The 25,338-nt window shown below is 38.4% G+C and overlaps 1 protein-coding gene across 4 annotated transcripts in view; it reads left to right on the top strand.

The window, feature by feature from the left end:
- The first annotated feature begins 17,577 nt into the window (after window positions 1-17,577).
- The window catches only part of LOC121897966 (pleckstrin homology domain-containing family A member 7-like), a 144,247-nt gene continuing 136,486 nt past the window's right edge, over window positions 17,578-25,338 (top strand). Inside the window, exons 1-3 of one of the 4 annotated variants that reach the window (XM_042412789.1) lie at window positions 17,578-17,975; window positions 18,161-18,237; window positions 18,428-18,485. In XM_042412789.1, coding sequence (XP_042268723.1) covers window positions 17,893-17,975; window positions 18,161-18,237; window positions 18,428-18,485 — 218 coding nt within the window. In that variant the 5' untranslated portion in view covers window positions 17,578-17,892. The remainder of the gene's footprint in view (window positions 17,976-18,160; window positions 18,238-18,427; window positions 18,486-25,338) is intronic. The other 3 variants (XM_042412791.1, XM_042412795.1, XM_042412793.1) reach the window with 3 other exon arrangements.

Here is a 25,338-nt window from a genome sequence, read left to right as displayed (position 1 = left end):
TGGACAATGTTATCCACCTTTTCAAAATAAAATCAGCAACATCAGCCTTACTCTGGTCAAACACAGCAGTCTAACCTTTTACCCAGTTTGCACACACCCAGTGTGTTCATTCTACTAGTAGAGTATAGAGACTTCCACCCATGGTGATAAAAAGGTAACAACATAACCTCTCACCCTCCCTTGTTAGTGTTTTACACACACTGTACTGTTCTCCACCAGAAAGCACTGACTTGGTGATTTGCAGGTAAAAAGGCATATACAAGTCTGTGTTAAAACTGAGCTAACTTTGGTTGAAATATCAAAGTTTTTTAAGACATCTGGGTCACATTTTAACTGTTAATTCAAAAGCATGTCATTGATTATTTTTCAACCTGTAGTTAGGACCTGCTTCACATGGGAATGCAGTGTTTAAACAGTATTTACATGTAACCTAGAGGTATTAAAAATATTAATTTTTTCAACCAATTGTTGATCTAAATTGACATCTTCTGACCCACAAATCACAAAAACAGTATGTAGTGGGTTATACAGTATGTATCCAGTCTGTAGTTTTTGCTCCGTCATGTGTTTCAATCATGAAAGATCCAATTAAATGTCTGCAGTGTGTAGAAATGGTCCAAAACAACATGGATTTTTATTTATTCATTCATTCTAACCCATCCCTGACTCATTTTTTAAAGGCTCATCACTTCCCACTCATGTACCTTGTCTCACTCACTCTCTTCCCCCTCCACACACACACACACACACACACACACACACACACACACACACACACACACACACACATTCATGTTTCCATCACTTCAGAGGACATTCCATAGACTTACATTCATTTCCTGGAGTCTTATCCTAACCTTAACCATAACCACCACATGCCTAACTCTAACCTTAACATAACCCTAAACTAACCTTAACTTTAAAGCAAGTCTTCACTCTAAAATGAATGATTCACGTTAAGGGGACTTGCTTTTTGTCACCATAAAAGAGGTGCAACATGACTGTGTAAACAGATTAACGTCCCCACAACATGAGCAATACCTGGACCACACACACACACACACACACACACACACACACACACACACACATACAGGAGCTTATAATTTCCCAGATGGCTGTGAGTCTCCGTGCAGACTAACTGCTGTAAGGCTGTTGTAAGACAAGGGTTAAAAACACCAAGTATGATGAAATGACTTTCCTGAGGGATGAAATCAATTAGCAGGTCTCTGCCGCTCTCCCCCTGCCAACACACACACACACACACACACACACACACACTCATACAGAAAGCCTGGTGCAAAGGTGAGCAATCGCTGACACTGTTGCTGTGTCAACCCAGCGGTGGGTCTTCTGTTGATGTTGTCCAATCACCCTCCCTCCCACATGTTGTGTATGTAATTGATCTCCTGTTGGTCTCAACACACAGAGAAATGAAGGTTCTCTGGTGAGGTTAATGGTTCTTTATGGCACCAAAATGACAAAATTCGGTTCTGTTTTGATATTAATGAGCTGCAGCATTTCATACATTTCACAGCATCAGGGAGGGACCGTAGTGAGTGTCCTGCTTTAGAAAACCTTTCAGCAGGGCTCTTTCACAGCACCGGGAAGCAACCGTCTTCAATAAGTAAACAGTATGAATCCCATCTGGCTGGAGTGAAGAGTTAAGAAATATGTCAGAGTATAGGGGCGGAGGGTTTGAAAAGGGTACATTTATGTTCAGGAAATGCTTGAGGAAAAACAAGAAAAAAAAAGCAAATATTGCCTCCCTGTGATAGAAGAAGACACATATTCACCTTCAACTTGTCCACATTTGGTTAAACTGATTTTCTTTTACAGATTGAGTAATAATTGGTTCTTTTTTGGCTGTGTTGAATAGTCTGTTGCTTTCTTTCAGAGTACAGAAACACTGGGATGGCCACATTCAAAAGAACTGAAGAATTGGAAATCTGCTTGTCTACCTGCTTTTTAAACAGTGGCTGGACAAAATAACTTCCTCCCTGCATGAGGAGAAGATTAGCTGTCTCAGAACTGGCTCTGGTGAAAAGATCGATATTATTTGAGGACCATTTTAATGGACTCTAAACCCCGATAAGAACTGTGAAAGAACATTGATTTCCCAGCATTTTCTTTTTTCTCTGCAAGGCTCATAGATCAATATGTCACTAATTAGATTTTGTTGTTGTTTGTTCTTCTGTTGTGGAGTGTTGTATTTGATGCAATGGATGTAAATAGATACTTTAAATAAAGGTGTCTGAATTAAATTGAATTAAAGTGAGAATAGTGTCACCAACCAGCGACATCTAACCAACCTGTCGTTATCAGTTGTCATTTACTGCCATCAAGATACATGTAGCAACATAATATTACTGTCCATCCCCAGAATACGAGTATACTGTGTATCAGGAATGATTTAAAGAACTTAAAAATGTATAAAAATAGAAGAGCCTAATCTTTCAGTGATGCTGTTTTGGAGCTTTTCTTGCATGATAATTAAGTTCTTTACAGTCATTAAACCTCTGGCTTTCCATGATGCAAGTCTGTGGAACCGTTGTTGTCAGGAGTGTATGTTTTCTAGGTGCTGCACCTTTGTTCCAGAGGCTTTTTGAAGCCGATGACATTAGCTGTGAACTGTAACAAACTCTAACATCTGTTTTTCCTCTGGTGTGTGAGGGCAGAGCGGTGAATGGTTGCATTTGTCCATCTGATCTCCCTCCGCTTGCCTTTCCTGTTTCTGATTGTACTGAATTCCTCAAGGACATTCAGCTGGTGCTTTTATCCGACTCACTGTGAGTGAGCAGCTGAGGGTTCAGTGTCCTGTTTAAAGGATGCTTTAACAAGACACAAACGGCCATCGGTGGCGATTGAACCTGTGACTTTCGAGTAACAAGATGCAACCCTCACTTCCATTATCGCTCCTGCTTTCCGTTCCTTTCTCCTCCTGCATTGTTTCTTTTTCAAACCCCCCCACTCTCCTCTCTCTGTATCCTTGTCTCCATCTTTCTCCTCCTCATCCACTCCCACTATCATTAGCTCTGCGGCCTAGGCGACCCCGTCTCCAGGCAACCGGCATGACTGGCGAGGCATTGAAAGGATTGCAGGTGATTGCAGCAGCAATATCATCATCATCGGCAGCGGCAGAGGCAGTGGGTTTTCAGTCCCACACACACACACACACAAACACACACACACACACACACACACACACACACACACACTTGTGGTTGCCCCTCTCACTCGCCTGCCAGAGAAGCACATCTCCTGGGTCACAATTAGCTGATGATGCAACCTACCAGCAGCTATTGTGTCTGACACAGCTCATGCAGACAGACTGCATGAAATGCAAAAGGCGGAGCAGCTAATCTTCTTGTTTACTTTATTATACAGTTTGTGTATAAAATATAAGGATTACCCCCATGATACTGAGTTGCCAACTGTTTTACAAAATCCACATCTCACCTGTCTTTAATTTGTGTCACTTATACTCTCTTTTCATGACGTATACATTTCTACTTTATACGTTTAAACATTCTCTTCATGACTAACATTAAATCACATTCAATATTTGTTTACATTTAGCATTTAGGGTCCACAGGGGGATTGTTGCTTTCACTTACATTCACCTGGTCTGGCTCAGTGATTAATAAAGTGGACTTCATCATCCCTAGAGGGCCCTTCAAGGGGCTCCAGAGGCCCTCAGCAAAAATAATGAATAGTTCACTATCATTTTATATGAATAAATAGAAACTACAATCAAAAAAAAACAATGGCTATAATTACCATTCTGTCCACTAATATGTCCTTATATGGGCAACTCATACTACTCATTAGGAAATAGACGGGGTGTGACAAATACATGAGCAGTAAACACAAATCTATTCCGGTAAATACTCATGAGGATTAGTATGTCTGACCAACACCCAGACTGAGCGCTCACTGCACAGTGTATTTATGTCGGTGGAGGATTTGAATAGGTGTAGTGTTTCATTTGAGCCACTGGGGGACACACCTCTCATCTGTTACGTGACACAACACACACACACACACACACACACACACAGATGACAGCAAGAGGAGGCCACAAAGTGCAAAGAGCAACAGCAATAATTAATGTTTTCCCTTTAAATTACAATAGTAGAGACACATCATAAAATTTGATTGGAAATTATGATCAATTAATACATTTGTACCTCAACATGTCCTGAGTGAAAACCTTCCCGTCAAGTCTTCATCCAAAACTCAAGAGTAATATAACAACAGTGACTCAAGATGTGTAGATCAGGTTTATTTAACTTTTTGGATGTACAGTTATACTGAAACTAGACAGTTGTTGTATGACTAAAATTAGTACATATTACCCCTTTTAACCAGCTCAGGGTATGAAACATATTTGCAGCTTCCTCTCTAGAGCTGCAACGATTAGTTGATTAATTGATTAGTCAGTCGACAGAAAATAAATCAGCAACTATTTCAACAATCAGTTAATAATTTTAGTCATTTTTCAGCAAAAACACTAAAAAATTTGCTGGTTACAGGTTTTGAAATGAAGCTTTTCTGTGTAATGATAATAAACTGAGTATCTCCAGATTTTGGACTGTTAGTCAGATAAAACAGGACATCTGAAGACATCACCATGAGCTCTAAGGAATTATGAGGCATTTTTCACTGTTTTCTGACGTTTTATACACACAACAATTATAGATTAATTGAGAAAATAATTGGCAGATTAATCGATAATACATATAATCGTTAGTTGGAGCCCTCTTCCTCTCATATTTGGGCATACAGTATCATCTGTATCTGAGTCTATTTAAAAAAAATTGTCTAGACACTGAAGAACTATTTACCTCTGCTGCCCTCATGTGGTGAAACAGACAACATCAAGACCAAAAGAAAAAAGGTTTTTAATTGTTTACTGTTCATTTGTAGCTTAATCTGAGATCTTACTGAGTTTATAGTAAAAAAGCTTCTCATCCTGCTGATAATTCTCAAGCCAACCTGTGTTTTTCTGTATCTATTAGAGCCAACACAATGAGAGTGAAAGCCATTTGTCCAACATGATGATACAGTATATTAAGACTAGAATCCCCTGTGATTTATATATAATGAGACAAACTTTTTGCTACTTATGTCTCAGTAGAAGCAACTGACCTCTTTGTACCCATCTATGCCAAAAAATGACTGTGCTGATAAGAGAAAATCATGTTTAAATATGGTCCCTGAAATCATGTAAACAGGGAAATCATCTTAGTTCAGCGGATTGAAACAGAACAATTACAGTGTAATCCAATCCACTAAGCTGCTTTTGGAGGATTCCCCGCTCTGATCCGGCTGATGGACCAGCTTCTGACTGACCAGCAGTGGTCGCCTTATTGAAGAACTGAGCTTATGATTGCAAAGCCCACTGCACTTCCCGGGATGATCGGGAGAAGGATGGCAGTGGGGCTGCGACGATTAGTCGATTAAACAATTGGTTGATTGACAGAAAATTAATTTGCAACTATTTTTGATAATCTATTAATTGTTTTGAGTCATTTTTGAGAAAAAATGCTAAAATTCTCTGGTTTCTTTAGTCCTCTGTGATAGTAAACTGAACATCTTTGGGCTGTTGACTGTTGGACAGGACAAAACAAGACATTTTAGGTTGCATCTTTAGCTTTTCTAGTATTTTATAGACCTAACAACTAATTGATTAACCGAGCAAATAATTGACAGATTAATTGATAATGAAAATAACCCTCAGCTGCAGCCCTAAAAGGCAGGGAGTTATTAAAAACCTGCTGTTGTTCTTGTTTCTTTTCAGGAGCAACGAAAGACAATTTTTGACCACCATGTGTTGAGGGGTTTATCCAGTGTGGTTGCTGAAGAGTTTAATCAGACAAATGATCTCAGAGTGTTCTCAGTCTGGAGAGGAATGTGTAATGAGTTTTCCATGTGACATCATCATCTGCTATGTGCCCCATCAGTCTGTCAGTCAGCCTGAATAAATAAAGTTCCTTTTGGATGGCGTATGACCCTTAGACTGGCAGGGTTAGTGTTTCCATTTCCTCTGGGGCCGTTCGGGCTAAAGTTAGCTACATTCTTGTTATTCGAAACATGGCATCACCCACATATCTATCATAATGGAAGAGGGGAGGAATGCAACATCCACCAGAGGAGAGACTGTGACTTTAAGTTCTCAGTCGACACTCAGCGGACTCATTATGTTAAATTAATTTTATCACCACCAGCTGTGTATGAAGCCCCTTATGTTCACTGTCATTAAAACTCAGTATAGATGTGAAAGGAAAATTTATGCCTGCCCTTTAGCTCAGCACCCAGAGTGTGATCTGCTTCCAGTTTCAGTGTTATTTGCCACATTTGGGAGAGATCAAATATAGCTTAACCCAATGCAAAGAGGCTCAGAGGTAATTGATTTCAGGTGCCCGACACACCACAAATATTAGTTACAACATCTTTTTCAGATTCACAGATGGCATGATTGGGAACAGTTTCTCTTTTCTGTGCAGACACAGAGAGCTGGCAGATGTACTAGATATAAATTAATACAAATTTGAGAAAATATTTATAGTGTGGTCTATGGAGTATCATCAGGAAGTGTTATTAGCGTTGTGTAAATTACAGTTAATATCTGGAAACCTCAGCTAATCCCAACAGCAGTATTAGTGCAGTATCGTTGACATACAGCAGTCAGGCAAATACATTTATTTACATTTATCTATCTTTGGGCTAACTTTCCCTTTACGCTTAAACTTTTTTGTATTTTACTTTACAAAATTGTAAATCTTTGTTGTTTTTTACTCACAATTCACAAAAGTATACACGAAAAACCCGTTGATTTCCTCCTACAGCTCAAATACATGATAATGTAAATGTAGTTTTCCTGTGATACCCGGGAAGGTTTAACAAGATGGGAAGAGTTTTCATCATCGCATCAGGAAAAATGGATGTCAGATAAGTTAACAAAAATGACTTTAAATACTTGCAATTATCATGTAAACTTGTATTGTCCACTGCAGTAAAATCCCACTCATATTGCACTTCTCTTGTGCCTGAAATGAAAACAAAAACTATAATGTTATGTAAAAACTATGTTGTGTGTTCCCAAAGTCCAGTGGTGAACAACCAAAATGAAAAATTACCACACAACACAGTAATTGTGTGGAAAAAAATATTTTCTAGGCCTATATCTATATCTTTCATCTGTAAAAATGTCCAATATTCTTTAAGTTCCTATAAAGTATTGACATTAAATTGGATTTTACTAACACTAACACTTTAATTTGGAGGCAAATACAATAAACAATCAATAAACCTTTTTGAATACAGTTTCTGTTTCCCAGCTTGAAGATGACATCTGAATTCCTGCAGAGGGAGACAAAGTGATACAGAAAATGTTCCAGATAGTTGCTGGAGGTTTCGTCAGTTCCACCTGATTATCTATCAGTACAGAAAATACAGAATACATACTGTTTTGACGGTGAAAAGCTGATGTTTGTGATATAATTGGTCCGTGCATGAAGTATAATTCATTTGCAGTTGTTCACGTTGTATAATGAAAACCCACATTTTTGGGCGGTATTACCAGATTTCATTGTCTTAAGAGGTGCAACACAGTTCAGCGCGGTAAAGTGTCCGCTTGTTCCATTATCCAACTTGTACAAAGAAAATTCAAACAGGAAGTCGGGAGCCGGAAACAGAGACAGCTCGCCTTCAAAGTAAAAGTTGCGAGTTTTGAAGCGTGTTGGCCGCAGTTCATTTTAAAGAGAGGCTACGATAAATAAGTAAACAAATAGACTAAATAATGAACATAATTCATAACTTCTTTTACACACCTTGAAGATGAAGTGTAGGCGGGAGGTGGGAGAAGTGAATTAACTGGACCCTCTTCAGTCATATATGTAGGGATTAGGGGTTTTTGACATGCATTTTTGATTTATTAAGCTCACAAATGTTTACATTACCAGCAATGTGTTTGTGCATGCAGACTACAAAGTAAAAAAAATGTTAATAATAATATAATAAATGTCATGTGTCCTATTTGACAGGTGTGGGACCTCCGTTGGTATGTTGATGAATAAACTCATCCAGTGACTGCAGCAGGATAACCTGGAAACAGCCAGAGGAAACTAGTAGAGAGCAGAGTAAAGTCCATCATTCAGACAGTGACACATTTAAGTTGTTTTGAATGAATGACAGTGCTGTAGTAGTTTATTTCTTGTTTATTTTATTTTTTTGTTATTTTCATACAGTCTATGGTTTACATCCATATTGGGTGAACAGTGGAGCAACTGCACTGTATCCCATGACCTTTGTCAATAAGTGATTACTCAGATCAAGTGATCCAAATGCGAAAATTCAATCACGTGATAACAAAGTCTTGGAAAAAGCTAGTAAGTGACCCTTGAGTTTGGAGTATTCTAACACAGATGACCTATCTGCTCCCAAGGTGAAGAATAAACGCTCAATTTTCTGATTATCACCTTTATCTTTAGTATTATTCATGTAAAATTCAGTTTAAAAACACATCCTTTCAGCAATTATTTCTCACGTTCTCATTTGCTGAAGCTGATTGGGGAGATTGAGATTGAACTAACCGTCTCATAATATAAAAACACCACATTATTCTCCTCTGACTGTTGCGTGGAGTCTAAAGGTTAAGCTCTGAATCCAATGGTCTCCCTCAGGTGATAAATTTAGTTTTTAAATTTAGGAGCCTGAGCAGGAAGAGTGAAGCTCTATCAGGCCTGCAGGCTGTTACACAAGTCACAAGCTCTTGTATGGAACAGAGCCATGCATTATTCACCCCACATTTACATAAGACACAATGGGGAGAACAGTGCCAGAAATGTGTACGCCTGAGCTGCGTGTGTGTGCGTGTGTATGTGTGTGTGTGTGTGTGTGTGTATTCAGTGTACAGCGTGCAAGCGTTTCTCTGAATTTCTTTGCCACCTGAGGTTTTTGCTGTTCTGCCAACGGATGTTGACGCAATACGGACGAGGGCAAAGACCCTCAAACTCCTCCCCGAATCCCTGAAAGCCTTGGTTACACATTACAACAAGACAGAGAGGGAAGGAGGGAGGGAGAGACTGCCAGATGAAGAATTATATTGTTTCTGTGCACATTTGTCTTTTTGCCTTTCTTTCTGTCTGAGGGCTCTGTTTGGTGAGGGCTTGAAGCCAAACAAGGCTTTGCGATATTGTTAAATAAACAGAAGTTGGCTCAGACGTGAATCACTTCCGAATTCCTCGACCATGATGAAATCCTTTTATGTAATAAGTTGCTCCAACATATAATGATTAAAAGATTTGTATTTGCAACCGTCACTTCCTTTTGTGATAAATTTTGTTGTAAACTTTTTGCAGTGTACATGAGACATGCAATAATAAGCTGTCATCTCTTCTGCTCCTCTGTTTTTACAAGTTTGCTGACAGTGTGACTCACATTTCATATCAAATTTACACAGTCTTCAAAGCTTGTTATTGCTTTTAGGTCTGAAAGCTCAAACATATTAATAACACTAAAAAAACAAATAAAAATACATACGTATGATGTTGAAAGAAAGCTTGAATGAGATAAGCGATGAAACCATTGCACTGAGTTCTATGTAAAACACATCCTAATCACAAAGTCAAAGAAAAACATCTCGTCCTCACTGACTGAGGCCATGCAGATTAATCCTGTTTGCCCAAAGGAAGTTCTGGCATGAGTTTGTCACTTTCTTGCCAACTGGAAGTAAAATCAAAATTTAAATATAAAATCCAAACTGTCAAGAAGAACGTGGACTTGGACAGCTCTTTAGTATTTCATACTAAAAATACTGTAACTCTGGACAGCTGATGCTTCATATTAACCTCAGATAAACTCTCAAATGTAGTTTTGCACAAAATGACGCTTGTGCATTTTGTCCCCCGTCACTTATATTGGAAGCACATTAGGCACATTAGGAAGGGACATGCTTTTTGGATCCCTGACAATTGTTTTAAGACAGACTTGAAACACTGAACCTATCCTTTAAGCTCTCTCAGGCACTGAGAGAACAACAGATAAACTACACATGAGAATTATTTCTGTAAATTCACACATTTACAGCTCAAAGGACTTAAAAGATAGGTTCACATTTTTTCAAGTCTGTCTTAAAACAACAGTCAGGAACCCGAATAAACATTGAAACAGGTTTTGCTTGCCTCCTGTTCATACTGATCAATAAAATATCCCTTACAAATGCACAAATCCACAGTCCTCCTTCTGTGCAAAAATGTATCTAGAGTTTAGTTTTAAAAGTTTTTAAGAGTCTGAGGCAGATCATGTGGATATTTTCCAAGGTTACGGTCTTTTTAATATAAAATTCCCTCTTTGTGTTTCCCTGTTGAGCTGTGGTGGAAGAATTGCAACAGAAAGAAGGAATTTGGCAATAAAAAGACTTAATCCACTTGATTTGACTAATTTGGACGGCTGAGACTTCATATTAGCTTCAGATAAACTTGACTTGACTTGGTCAGTATGAACAGGAGGAATGATTACAGCAAGAAAAACCCTGTTTCAATGTTCATTTGGGCTCCTGATGATTGTTTTAAGACAGTCTTGAAAAACTGTGAATCTATCTATTGTCAACTGGTGGCACAACAGTCAAAACTGCAGAAGCTATTACTTTCCTTGTCTGTAGGTGGCGCTGGTTGGACTTGAACTGCAAGTTCAGAACTGCAAGCCTGAGGCTGCTGGTTTTGTGACTGTACATCTGAATGACACTGGCTGCATGGCATCAGGTCCTTCAGTGTGTCCTTGCTGGTATGAAGCATAAAAGAAACTTTAACAGCTTTTTTGCAGATTACCGACGTGTCCAATTTGTGGGTATAGAATGGAAAATCTCACTTGCAATGGCTTCTGGAGTCTGTTGACAGATCTCAATTCCACCTATAACCTTCCAAACTTTTTTTTTGACTTGCTATATTCACCTTCCATGTGTCTTTTCCGGTCGCTGTACCCTTTCCAATGGGAATCCAACATTAAAAAGAGTTTAGTTCTGCAACTTTTTAACACAAAATATATATAAAAATGTAAAAGAAACGTATTGTAAAATGGTTTCTACTGTACTATTTGCTACTGTTTTTTCAAGTGACGTTGAGAGATGTTTCTGTGCTCTGTCACCTAAAACAAAAAGCAGAGTTTTCACATGATAAACTGGTCCATTATGTGGGAAATGGTAAAACACCTACATTTTTGCCCCCTGGCTGATTTGTGTAGTAAGAGGCCCCAAGTGTTTGCAGTAGGTGGGGGGGTTGAATCCACCTCCCAGAATCCTGTTCCTTGTCTCTGTTTCTGTGTGTTTGCTTTCTTTGTTTTCTCTTTATTCTTTCAGCAGCTCCACACGCACAACTGGAGATACTGGATGTCCTGGCGGCTGCTGTTTTTGCAGCAAAACCGAAGCAGGGAAGCAACAGGCACAACACAAATAAACACATCAGATGACTGCTGTCTGCTTTATAAAATCTATTGTTCTTCAGTAAATAGTGTGGAATGAGACTGCTTATTTCATGTGGTGTGGAACATTTTTATCCAAATGTGAGTACACCAGAGCCGGTGGAGATTAAACCACCGCCGAGTAAAAATTACACCATCTGAAAAACAAGATGACAAGGAAAAATACAACTGCAATGTCTAGAGGTAAAAATAAAGGACAACACGATGGAAAGTGGTACAATAAAATGCCATGAATGACAAAGGAAGCTCAAAATAACTGACATTACCTTAATCCAGGAAATGTGTGCACTTATATTGAGGAAGGAGAGATAAGATTACACAGAAGCTTCTAGCAGACCTCTATCTGTTTGGTTCATCAGACAGAGTCTAGAATAATATTGATACTGTTGAGAGATGTGCACATACATTAATCAACACTTCATAGTCATGACCCTGCATATATAGATATATTATTATTCAAGTATTATTGTGTGATTGCTGAAAGCACACAGAGCTTTATTATTCTTTTTCTTCCATACGTTTATCGCTGGCCAACTAATGCTGCATATTTTCAATTACAGAATCCATTCATATATCAATACGGTCCGCTCTTTAAGGACATTTATGCTATTACTTTTTTATTTTTATAACTTTGATACTTTTTAAGATTAATCTTTTTTCAACTTTTTTTTTTTACAATGTAAATAAATGGGAACAAATGACACACAGACACACATGAATACATACGTACATAACTGACAAGTTATTGAGAATATAGTCAAGTAAACGCAAACTCTTTTATTTTTATAGCCTAATATCACAAATCACAAATTTGTCTCGAGGGGCTTTACCATCTGTACAGCAATACAACATCCTTTATCCTTAGACCCTTGATTCAAATAAGGAAAAACTCCCTAAAAAAACAGAGGAAGGATCCCTCTTCCAGGACTTACAGACAGATGTCGTGTGTACAGAATAGACCAAGAAAGCAAAATGACAAAATTAAATTACAACATATTATAGATAAATATAAAAGAAACGTTACTGATGTAAACAAAAGTTAAACAACATCAGAAAACCTTTGATTCTGAGACTTGTTGATCATTCCAGTAACATGGTTAAAATCTTTTGGTGGTGAGGCAAATCGTTTGTTTACATATGGATCACGGACTATACCTTTATTATGAAACACCCATGTGCATTAGCGTAAAGTGTGTAGGTTCAGCGTTAGGACAGCAGGCACCTGAACATACACACACACACACACACACACACACACACACACACACACACACACACACACACATTACAGTACTATCAGCCTCGATTTACCGGTGCGACTAAACTGTGATATCATTACTTGGCTGGAAATGTCATTCATTGTTCTTTCTACTATATGGGAGCACTTTATCTTTTCACACCAATACACTCCAAACAGTAGAATAATCCCCTGGGGTTTTTTCAGCGGCGAGGCCGTGTGTGCCGACCTCTACCTGCCCTTCAGCTCTCCCTGCCTTGTCAGGAGTTTTTGTTGATGTTGAGATGCCTCCAATCCAAGTGCTGCCAACTGAAACCAAACACGGAGAGCAGGAATCAAACACACGCACGCAAAAGTTACCAGATGTGGAAAATACTCTGCTCTCTGGTAAATTCAGAGTGTTTTGGATGAATGGTTAAATTAAGCCTGATGACCAGGTTGTCGGGAAATCTGGGAGTCCTGCCTGCTGGAGACAGAGGGTTAATTTGAAGAAATTGCAAACTTAAATGATTACATAATAAGGAAACCACAAAAAGACCTTTTTAACACCAACATGCTTTAGTGTCTGGGAATTTCGGAGCAAATAAAGCATATTTATATATATCTTTCTGTTAAAATCCCATGGTGCAGGAAGTGTTAAATGAACAGTGTGATTATAATCAACACATAGTGGTCTTTCTGATCTTCACGCTGCATTCCACTCCTATGGAAATTACTGTTTTCGGTGAGGAAATTCCTGCAAACTTCAGGTGAACTGTTATTGTTCCAAGTGCAGATTTCAAGATAATAGGGCTGCATGGAAAATGTGTCAGGATGTTATCGTAAGCACGCCACCACACGTCTCCTGGATATGGAGTCACTTTGAAAAACGAAATTCCGATGAGCTCAGAGTTCCTGACGATTGACTCAGAACAAACTGTGTCTGACAGCTGACAGAGGCTCTTATTTGCCTTAATGAGCCACTGAGGAAAACCAACAATAACATGTTTTCTGCATGTAAACATTACAAGTCGACAGGCTGACATACCAGTAGGCCGATTTTGGCTTATCACAGACGTACTGCTATTGGTGTTTTATTTGACAGATGCAGTGTTTATAGTTTATTTTACAGGTATGTGATTTCCTGATAATTTCCAGGGAACTTTCCTGGGCAGAACCATGTGATTTATATATTAATAATATTAATACTAATAATACCTAGGAAAACGCTGCAGCTGTAGAGACAGTATTCACTTGGTACACCCCCGATTAACTAATTCCAATGAATTTCTCATGCAAGACTTGTATTCAGTGCACAGCAGGTCAGCAGAACATGCAAAAATGTCATGTTTGTCTGCAGGCGAGCATACAGTTAGCCATATTTGGTGAATAAAGTTCCCAATAAATGAATGATGATTTAATATTTACTTGGGTTTACATGGAGCTCTTCTCTTCACAACTGTGGGTTCATAGCATCATTGCTTTTACTGCTCTTTTGGAACGCTACCTGATATTTTGAGATGGAAAGAAGCTGCTTTACCTGCAATTTCTCACTGGATTAGAGATGTAATCTGAAATCTGTAGCTTGAAAAAAATTCAATACACATTCAGGGGTTCTGAGCAGAAATTCCTGTTCATACTGGCTATTAAAAGATCCCCTTTAAATGTGCTTTCAATATAAGTGATGGGGGCCAAAATCCACAGTGTGTCCACACAGTCATTTGTGAAAAAATGCCTTTAAAGGTTTATATGAAGCATACGGTGGACGTATAGTAACAAAAAGAGGGACTTTGGCACTAAAAAGACTGTACCATTGAAAGAGATCTACTTCATTAGACTAACTACATTTTTGCACAGAAGGAGGACTGTGGATTTTGTCCCCCATCACTTACATTGTAATTGCATTATGAAGGTATCTTCTAATGGCCAATATGAACAGGAGGAATGATTACAGCAAGAAAAACCAGTTTCAATGTTCATTTGGGCACCTGACTGAAAAATTGCAAACCCGTCCTTTAACATTCTTTGTTTTTGTTTTTTTTCTTCTTCTCTCTTCACACTGCTCCCCCTTGTTCTGTATTGGCGGTGGTCTTTGCCCCGTGGCGTAGAGCTTTCTGAGTACTGTTCTGTACTGTTTAACTTGTCTCATCTTGTTTTGCTTTATTTTGACATGTCAGGTACCGTGTACTGGATGTGGATTTCTGGTATTTGTATCTAGACTTTTGTATATACATTGCATGCACCACCGAATCTAAGCAAACAGTAACCCTAACCCTGTGATAGTAGGGGTGGGAGGGTTGATCTTTTTGTAAAAGTTTTAAAGAACTTTGAAAGAAAGGAAGTCAACGGCTGCTCAGGTAAATAATAAGAACTCGGTGCTTATTATAGAGAAAATTGAGACAAAGTTGTTCTTTCCAGGAAACTTACATGGAAATTATGATGAAATTCTGAGGCTTGTCAAGTGTTACCAGTTTCTCATAGTTGTATTTTGACTGTTTACTAAATTAAAGTAAGATGTTGTTTTTATCATTAGATACTTTAATGACTGAATTCCAAGTGAAGTTTACTTCTCAAATTTTAATGTCATCTTTTTTTCTGTTTTTAAGGGAATTTTGCCTTTTATTTATTCATTAATTTTTGATAGCAGAAAGCAGCAATTTGACAGCAATCGAGGGGAGAGAGAGAAGGGATGACATGCAACAAAAAAGTTCCCTGTCTAGACTTAAACCAGGGACAGTGTGATTACACGGTCAGCATCTTGAACCCCTAAGCCTCCAGGATGTCCCATTAGCATCATCTTTGTAAAGTTTATTGTTCAACTGTAAAATATTACTAGCCATTTCACACAACTCTTTAAAATCCACATTTAAGGGAATGTTTACATTGAATGCTGTGTACTTAAATGTCCATATCAGTCGGGTTCTTGTAAACATGTTACATCATCCACTATTATGGGAAAAGTGGAACTGTGATAAAGATAAGTAATATAAATTGTTATACATACATAAAACTCTACTGCTAATGATGCCACTATAAATTAAGTGTCCAATAACATGCAGGTTGATTTGGATGGGAATTACAGTGTGTGCAGAGTAATTAAAACCAAAGCCTTTCTTAATGAGACTCTTAATCGGTGAAATGAAGTCTTTTATCACATAATCAGACCCTTACTTGTTAGATCAACTAAATACTGAGGTGGCACATATTCTGGAGAGACCCAAATCAGCACATTTTATTTTAATTCACTCTCCCCAATTTCAACCGTGAAGAACAGAGCAGCTCCTCTTTTGTATTTTCTCACTGTAGAAGTGGCTCTTATGTTGCCTTTAAGGACTGTCAGAAATGTTGTAACTATGAAAGTCTGACATGAATAACCTCCAAAAGTTACCCACAAGACTAGAGGCAGTGTCCACTGACATGTAGTTGCAGACATGAGACAGTAAGGTAGAGAATTTACTGATACATGTAAAACTACTTAAGTTATTTAACTATGCGTAGCTTACTGTAACCCTTCCTGTATTGATATTTAACACAGTGACTGAATAAAGACATGCATTATCTTCATGTAGTGATTCAAACTGAATTAAAACAATGACAAGACAATTCTGCAATACACTTTTATTCCAGAAGATAAGAAAACCTTATGAAAAACAACTTCAGTGAATTAAAACTCCAACCACCAAAACCCGGTATGGCAGGTGTGGCAAGGTGTGGAAACCGCCATATAATTGAGTTTAACTGGTATTATATTTTTAAACCACTGATTACAGGGCAGGAAAAGCACTTTTTACATTTGATGCAAAAACCAAATGAAAAGTTGGAAGGATTTAAACATTTATTAAGCGATATTAATTTTCAGTGAGCTCATTGTGCCATTCATTAGGAATTATTTTACTAGTCCTCACAAAATTAATTGATGTTTTGGGTCAGTTTTTACATTATATTACATTTATTTAGCAGATGCTTTTGTCCAAAGAAAATTCCATACTTTCCCTCACATACACGTATCAGGTGCAATTGGGGGTTCAATGTCTTGACACTTTGACATGTGGAATCAGGAAGAGTGGCAAATTGAGCCACCAAGCCTATGATTAAAGACAAACCTGCTCTTCCACTTGAGTGACACCCGCCCCCAGATTGTGATGTCAAGTGACACACACACGCATATAGCAATAAATTACTGCTCCGTGTGCAAAGATGGTACATATTTGACATGTTTTTTACCCATACACAACTTCCTGCCAAAACACAGTCATTAATTGATTAAATATCAGACATTCTTCAATGAAAATGTCCTTTTGTGCCCTTCGATTAATGTACTGATATGATATAACGAACACAGCATAGAAGGCATTTCAGTTATTGTCATGTTGCATGTGGAAAATTTCATTGGCTGATATATAGATGTTAAAACCAAATTTCCAGCACCATACACTGTATATTCTAGGTATATTGCTAATATAACAGTTTATCTCATGTAACAACACAAAGTGTGGTTTGCATCATCATTTGCACTTCATGCAACAAACTGTGGTTCAAAAATCTTATTTTTGTCCAGACAGTGAAGAGACCAATAGTGGAATTACTCAGAATCTTTAGTAAAATAAACATTAAAACCACATCATTTAAAAGCATGACCCCTTTCAGAGTGCTATATTATTATGAATTATGTTATGGTATCATTATTACTAATGATTACGTAATGGGTTACATTTTAAAGCTGTAACTGGTTGATTTGGAGCTAATTTGGACTACTTTATATAATGTTGGGTGGTTTAATATATATCAATGCATCATACTTTACAAAACAAGATCATGTTTTGTGTGTAAATTATTAATTTGCAAAAATAATTGCTGTCAAACAAAAATGTGGAGCAAAAAGTGCAATATTTCCCTCTGAAATGTGGTTGAGTGAGAAGCATTACACTACATAAAATGGAAATAATTAACTAAAGTACAAATAGGTCATATAATGCTTAGGTAAACAAGATGTGCTCTGTTACTTTCCACGTCTGGAGGAGACTTTTACTGCTGCTCAGATTCTTGAGATGTCAGCTCATCTCCGACACTCAGTACTCGGATGAACGGGCTTCAGAGGAGTCCCTGAAGGCATCGCCGGCCCTGGCAGTGATCGTTGAGCTCCCGGGAGACTCCACCGAGAGGGAATGAGATGAAATAGGACTTCAGACCGGATCATGGCGGCGCCTGTCGGGCGGGACACCTTACCTGAACACTGGTCTTACGGTGTGTGCAGGGACGGCAGGGTCTTCTTCATCAAGTGAGTGGGATAATAAGCGCTTTATCGCACCGTCTCTCTCGGTTTAACGGGAGTTGGCGGGGTCTGCTGCTGTTTCCTTCCTTCCTTCCTTCCTTCCCGGCGATGTAACAGGTGTTTTTCTCCCCTCTCTCTCTCTTTCTCTCTCTCTCTCTCTCTGTGTGTGTGTGTGTGTGTCTGTGCGGCAGCGATGAGGCGCGGACCACCACCTGGCTCCATCCCCGCTCCGGTGAACCGGTAAACTCCGGACACATGATCCGCTCAGGTAGCCAGCTAAGGCTTTTTGACCTGTGTTCATTTTGCCCTCATGTTTACTTTACTGCGTGTGTGTGTGTGTGCGCGTGTGTGCATGTGTGTGTGCGCGGCCAACTTCAAGTGTACATTTCGGGCCCAACCCGAGGGGAGAAAACTTTCAGGTGTCACGAACAAGTGTGTGTCGTCTGGTTTCATTTCAGACCTGCCGCAGGGATGGGAGGAAGGATTTACGGACGAAGGGGCCAGCTACTTCATCAAGTAAGTGCTTCATGACGGCTGTCGCTGTCTCCGTTATTGCTGCAGTCACCTACCTGCCGCTTTACGTGAAGTTACCGTGCAGCTTAATATGGCTCCTGCCTAATTCCCCTCCACTAGCAGGACTAATTAGCGCAGGGACAGCGTGGATTTAAATGGGTGTGTGTGTGTGTGTGTGTGTGTGTGTGGCTGGGACTAACCTGCTGACCCTCTAATGACCCCACTGCTTTCAATTATTGCAGGTGCACATATCAGCTAGTATATGTTTATTATGTTATGTCTCTTCCCATTCAGGCCTTTATATGTGTTTTTAATCATAGTAACGGTATTTTCATGCATTTGAAAACAGTTTTGCATTCAGCCATGGCTATGCACTCAATATTTACTCTCACTGAGTGATTTATGAGGAACACCTGTGTAATTTGCAGGTATTAAGGTTAATCATTAGGATAGTTTACAAAGAGGGTGGTGCAAGTCGGTACAAATGAAAAGAAACGACTTTAAGAAGTGTTTAGTTGGTATTTTTTCTTTAACTGACAGAGAATACTTAGTTTTCAGTGTGTAGTTTTGTGTCAAACTACATATTAACATACTTGATTGCTTCTTGAAAATTCTATAATGAGCACATTTCCCTTTATACTACCAAATTACATAACCCTGCCAAAGAAATATCTTGTCAAGAGTCTAATTTATTAAGAAAATGTGTTAATGATTAATCTACATATGAACCCAAATAGCCTATAATGAGTGAGTGCTTTACCAACTAAACCAACTAATATGTACCAAATGTCCTAACAATTACCTGTTAAATACCTGTAAATTACTCAAACAATTTCCAGGAAGTTTTAGAATTACCTAGAATTACTGTATTTTTCATATACTTACAGTACTTTCATGCACTGATGCAAGTTGTTTGGATGCTTTTTATTAATATCCTACACTCTACAAAAAAATGCAGTGAATTTTATTATGTGATACCCACTTTATCTCAACTTACTGTGTACTTTCTCCAGTTATTTCCTTCTTATCCAAGAATGCTTCGAAAAATGTTTTGCATCCAGCTATAGCTATGCACTTAATATTTACACTCACTTTAAAAGGAACACCTGTGCAATCTAATGTGATCTGATACAACAGCTCTGCCATGAAATCTACTTTTGGTGTACTGGAGTGCTTTATATTCTTAATATTTTACCACCTTCAGGTATGTTAATGGGGTGGACAAAATATTAGGAAGACTTTTCAATATAATTCAAAATATATTGGATTGCATTAGATTGCACTTCTTTATTGATTCAAAAATAGTTGTATGTGCCAGAGTTTCTCTATATGACGGCCTAACAGATTTTTCTCTACTCCGTCATGGATAATTTCTGTAAATTGTTGAATTGTCCCTTTAATTCATGTATTCCGTCATTTATATTGGCTCAAAATTGTTAAAAAATATTGGTACCCATCTTTTAAAAACACATCAATCATGTGTGCCTTTAATTATAGAATGCAAACTACACTTCAGGCCTTGAAATTCCCAGAAAAAGTAAAATACAGATGACATGACCTCTGGTTCTGTCTAGCTAAAAACTAATTTAGTCCAAAGACAGACAGAAAGCAGAGCAGAATTTTTCATCTCACGTCATTCGCACAAGTTTAACCACTAGACTGTTTGTGCAGTCTGTGTTTATTCACCCAAAACAGTCAGTGTATTAACTGTACAGCTAGAAACTGAAGCACAGCCAAAGTGTATGGGAGTGTCTCTCAGCCTCTGACTGAACTCAGAGGTCACAGGGAACTCAATTTCCCTTCAGTCTCTCTTCTTTTTTCCTCTTTTGTCTGTAAGTTTATGAAGTACGGTCATAGATTCTCGGAATAATCGCAAAATATTCGCTCAAGTTGAAACTTTTCCAACTCATTTTCACGTCGGTTTGTGTCGTCCAGGCGACTTTGCGTCGACTTTGTATGCAACAACCGTGCCGCCTCTAAAATTCCCTCCACGTTCTGTCCCTACAAACAGTAATACAACAGCCCTGCAATAAATCCTGTCTTTATGGACATTATAATGTCCAACTTTGCTGGCACTGTGTTAGAGAGGTGTTCATTCATCTCTATGGTCATTTTGGAGGCTGTAGTTTGTTCTGCTGTTGAGTTTTACTGTGTAATACTGCAAAATGTTTCTAATATTTTTACCCACTCTAAAGCTAAATATGTAGTGTCTTTTTAAATAAATCTATCATTATTGGATCCATTTGCGTGATTAAGTGATGTGAACATCTAAAACCACTCCTTACTGTGCTGTGAGAGCCTTTGATACTTTGCTTTTAAGAAATGTTGATTGGGTTTGCTGGGCGGCATTACAGGATCTCATCGCTTCAATAAATAATTGATAATTTACATTCACTTTGACGTCCGTCGACTGCGAATACCAATAATTAGGCGAAACAACTTCAAACCTTCAAATAAAGATGCTCGAGCTTTGCTATAATTGAAGTTGCAGAGCCGACTCCATGTCTTTCGGTTGCATTGCATTCTGGTCTATTGAGGCTGACGTTTCCATGTGAAAGCATAAAGCTGAGTAAACAAAGCTCTTCCTCTCTGACCTTGACGTTTTGCATCGGTGAAGAAAACGTATAATCACCTCCATTGTTGTCGACAGTCAGCAGCGTCGCGGCTTTTTCACGGTTCGGCTTATTGTCTGCGGTATAGAGAGGAATGAACCATCAAATAACAGCACACAGAGGTAAAGACATGAGTCACCACTTGGCCTCGAGTCACAAATCTGGTGACTTTAAACTCAATCAAGAAAGTTTGACTTTAAAACCAATGACTTGTGACTTCACTTGACTTAACATCCTCCCTAATCCCAAATATGAAAAATGATGTTCTTTAAAAAATGCAGCAAATCAAACACACAAAGATTAAGACTTAACACAGGGGAATATACTGTATTTTATCTACAACATCACATTTGGACTTGAAATACTCAACATACTCAGTTGGCAGACATGTTTTTTCTGTATGTGTGGGTTTGTTTTTAAGACTTGTTTGTTGAATATTCATATTTAGGACGGTACTTATCCTACAGCTTGTGTAGGATTGAAAAACAACATGTTGACAGCAACTGTTAAGTTCGTCCACTCAGTTGGTCGTTAATCAGCTGTTTTGAGTTCCCGTAATGTCCTTTAAACACCCTCAGTGGGATTTAGTGTTTCATGACTTCTCTGTTATGAGCCATTGAGAGATTAATGTGTCATTGCAGATAAAAGAGGTCAGGGGTTGTTTATTTTGCCGGTGATGATAATCGCTTTACTCCAAACAGGAAGCAGTGGAAGCAGTTTCAGATTTGGAGGAAATGCTGTTGGTGTGCAGGCTTATTGCAAAATATCTTGTTAGACGTTGTTAATTAAAATTCATGTGAATGAGACCTGATCTGCTGTTGAGTTTTGCAGTGATGTGTGACTCAGGCTGTGTGTGTGTGTGTGTCTTTTTGGTGGCACATGAAAAATAAATCAAACTGGCAATTACTGTGTTTCTGAATTTCTGGTTAAAGGTTTTCTTTTTTAAATATTACATCTTTCATTTATGTCACACGTTCTCTCTTTTTTTTTTTTATAATTCAAACATATTGAGGAGTCTAATTGGCTATCAAGCTGTTAGCAGGCAGTTGTGAGGTTGTGTTTGGTTTGAAAGCTGTGAAGCATTTTCGTCCAATCTCAAACATAATGAGCACTGTAAGGCAAACAACCATCAACAGAAGGTAAAAACAAATTTTTTCCAAAAATGTGTTCATTTTCATTACGCTTCAAAGATGGACGAACCACAGGTGATGAAATTGTAACACGGTCCTGTATTGAAGGTTCTCGTAGAGTCAATCAGTTTACTTTCCACTTTGATATCAAGCAATGTCGATTTATTCCTGATTTCAGAATAAAATACAAACTGTATAATTCCCACCAGTGGAGATTTCACCAGTTACCATATAAACACAGCTGCTCCCATCACCTGGTTTTGTAGCCTGACCAGAATGAAGCGATTTTAGGTTGTTTTCAGACCTGTGCTGTTTAGTCTGGTTGAATCGGACTCTTGATTGGTTTTCCACCTGGCTGCGATTCGTTTGGGCAGATCTGAACACGGCAAATGCACTCGAGTGTGTGGATTTTTCTATGCATGAAAAGAAACCAAACGAAGAGCAAAACGCAAACGAACTGTAGGTTTGAAAATGTCCTTAGATTCTCATAGCGATCTGTTTACAGTGACTGATGCCTGACTGTGTCGACTGTAACTATGTGCAGGAAAATCCTTGAGCTCAGTTATAAAAGGCACTTTTGCAGTTTTGCAACCCAGTTGCCACCAAAATAAAAACAGTATCATGATTCAGCTCCAGTGGACAGGGAAACTGCTTTCTGTATTAAAATATAGTGTCGTATAGTATAGTACAGAAAATTGTCTACAATTTTGATAACTAAAAATGCCAAATATTCTCTGCGTTACATCATAGTAAATTAAATACCTTTTGGCTTTGAAGTGTTGGTCAGACAAAAACAGCAGTTTAAAAGCATCACCTTGGCCTCTGAGAACTTGTGATGGACATTTTTTGACCATTTTCCACTTTATACACTAGACTTTTGCCAGAAATGTGCTCTGCTTTTTTGAAAATTGATTAATTGAAAAAAAAGTTATAATGACATACACATATTATGGTATATTCATATTTAAATTTTAAAGATTTAACACTCAAAAGATCTCAATTCTTTTTTCATAAGCATAAAAATGTGTAATGTGACTTTAAACGGGTTTATCCTACAATACATGCAGGTCTAAACCAAGACAATGAAGACAGACATTACAGTCTTGTTACGTACCAAATAGAAAGGTAAACATATGCAAAGGTTTCACTTACATCTTGATGTCAGTAATAGCTTGACAAAGAGCTTCAGGTGATTTGTTGATTCTTTTATATCCACCAACTTCAGGTGTGTAAGGAAAACTGCACCATAGAGCTTTTCTTCTACCCAATGGGGGCCTTTGATCTGTCTTCCTCTCCAAACCTTTAATTGGCTTATGAATGGTATTTCTTCAACAGAAATAACAAGGTGAAGCAATAACAACCTTGAAATCCAATATCCTATTCATGCCAAAGGAGGACTATTTATCTAGAGGCCATGTTTATATAACAGCCCCCCAGGGCTCCACCACTGTCTGTTCTGGAGCCTCTTCTATCCAAAAAATGTTTTTCATGTTTTTATTACTCACAAAAAGAACAACACAGCTCCTCCTGCGTCTCGGCGTGCTTTTCATTGTTTTTCATTGTCTTTGGATGCTCACAGAGTTCTTGGGAACAGCTTCTGACAGAAGAAGCTCAATTTTATTCCTCAAAGAGGACAGTGTCTGTTGGTGATGTTGTATTTCACTGTGGATTGATGTCGTTCATAACTACCTGCTTTTATATGTTTGGTGCTTTTTAAAAAAAAATATCCTCTGTGGTTTAGTATCAAAACAACCTCACCAGATCAAAGTCAGAAGCCCTTGAAACATTTATTCATCTCTTATGTAAGATTAATAATATTTTGTTAAAATGACATGCTGGTCACTTAGTGGAACAAATCTTCAACTCCTTGAGAGAGCTGCAGCTAATAATTGCTTCCACTATTGATTCATCTAAGGATTAAGTGTGAAAGGTAAACATTTTTTACATTTTTGTTTCCAGTAATTGGGTTCTCGTTTCATTTATTTATAAAATGTCAACAAATGGTGATAACCCAAGTTCTCAGAGCAGGGTGTCCCCGAGGACATTGGTTAGTGGAGGATTTCAGCAGACTGTGATCAACCAGAGATCGACTCTCTGGCTGATCACAGTCATTGGCCTTGTTCACACCTGGCATTACAATGTGTATCGGGTGATCCGATCACAAGTGGACAGCTCTAAGTACAGGTGTGAACGCACCCAAGAGGCATTGAGGATGCATTGAGATCCGATCGCTTAGATCACATTCGGAGGTGGTCTACATATGGCCACATTCTATTAGCAGTGTGTACGTGAATGTGTCCTGGATCACATTGAAGGACCGCCTACTCAACTGGCGTTTTCTGCATAAGCGGAAGTACATACTCATTCGTGCGCCAATGGCATCATATTAAAATGTGAAACAACAAGAAGAAGCCGCAACAACAGTCAAAATGGATTCTGATGGATGGAGTACACATTAAACACGATGTCTGATTTCCATTTGAGCTGAAGAGTTTTGATTTTGCCTGTGTGCCAAGGTCTTTGCAAACTTCTTCTTCTTTTAATTTCCGGCAGACTAGGCACAGGAAGTGCATTGCTGCCTCCCGCCAGTTAAAAACAACAACACATTTGGTCTTTGCAAATGGAACATGTTTATTTGCATATAGAGCGGGGACGTGAGATCCGATCACAAGTGGTCACTCGAGATGCATGTGGAGATACTTCTAATGCCAGGTGTGATGTATTGTAGTTGTCCACTTGTGATCGGATCACCCAAGACATGTGTCAGTGCCAGGTGTGAACAGGACCATTGATGCAAACAACACAGAGCTGATACAGTTCATCTGTCCAATGTTCAGGGAGATCAACAGATCCTGACACATCTTGTATCGTGATCTATTTAGTTACTAGTTAATGATCTACATAGTTGACTCACTTCTTTAATGCATGGCCTTTGTGGTCTGTATTCACGCTTCTGCATGTTTTTCTTGAATGAGTTCCACTATAATGCGCTGTAGGACACCGCCAACAGTCAAAAACACAAAGATATTCAGTTAACAATGATATAAAACAGATAAAAGCAGCAAATCTTTATATATGAAAAGTTGGAACCAGTGAATGTTTGACATTTTTTCT

The sequence above is a fragment of the Thunnus maccoyii genome, chromosome 5, assembly GCF_910596095.1.
Source record: "Thunnus maccoyii chromosome 5, fThuMac1.1, whole genome shotgun sequence".
NCBI classification, from domain to species: domain Eukaryota; kingdom Metazoa; phylum Chordata; class Actinopteri; order Scombriformes; family Scombridae; genus Thunnus; species Thunnus maccoyii.
This window is presented reverse-complemented; position numbering and strand designations above follow the sequence as displayed.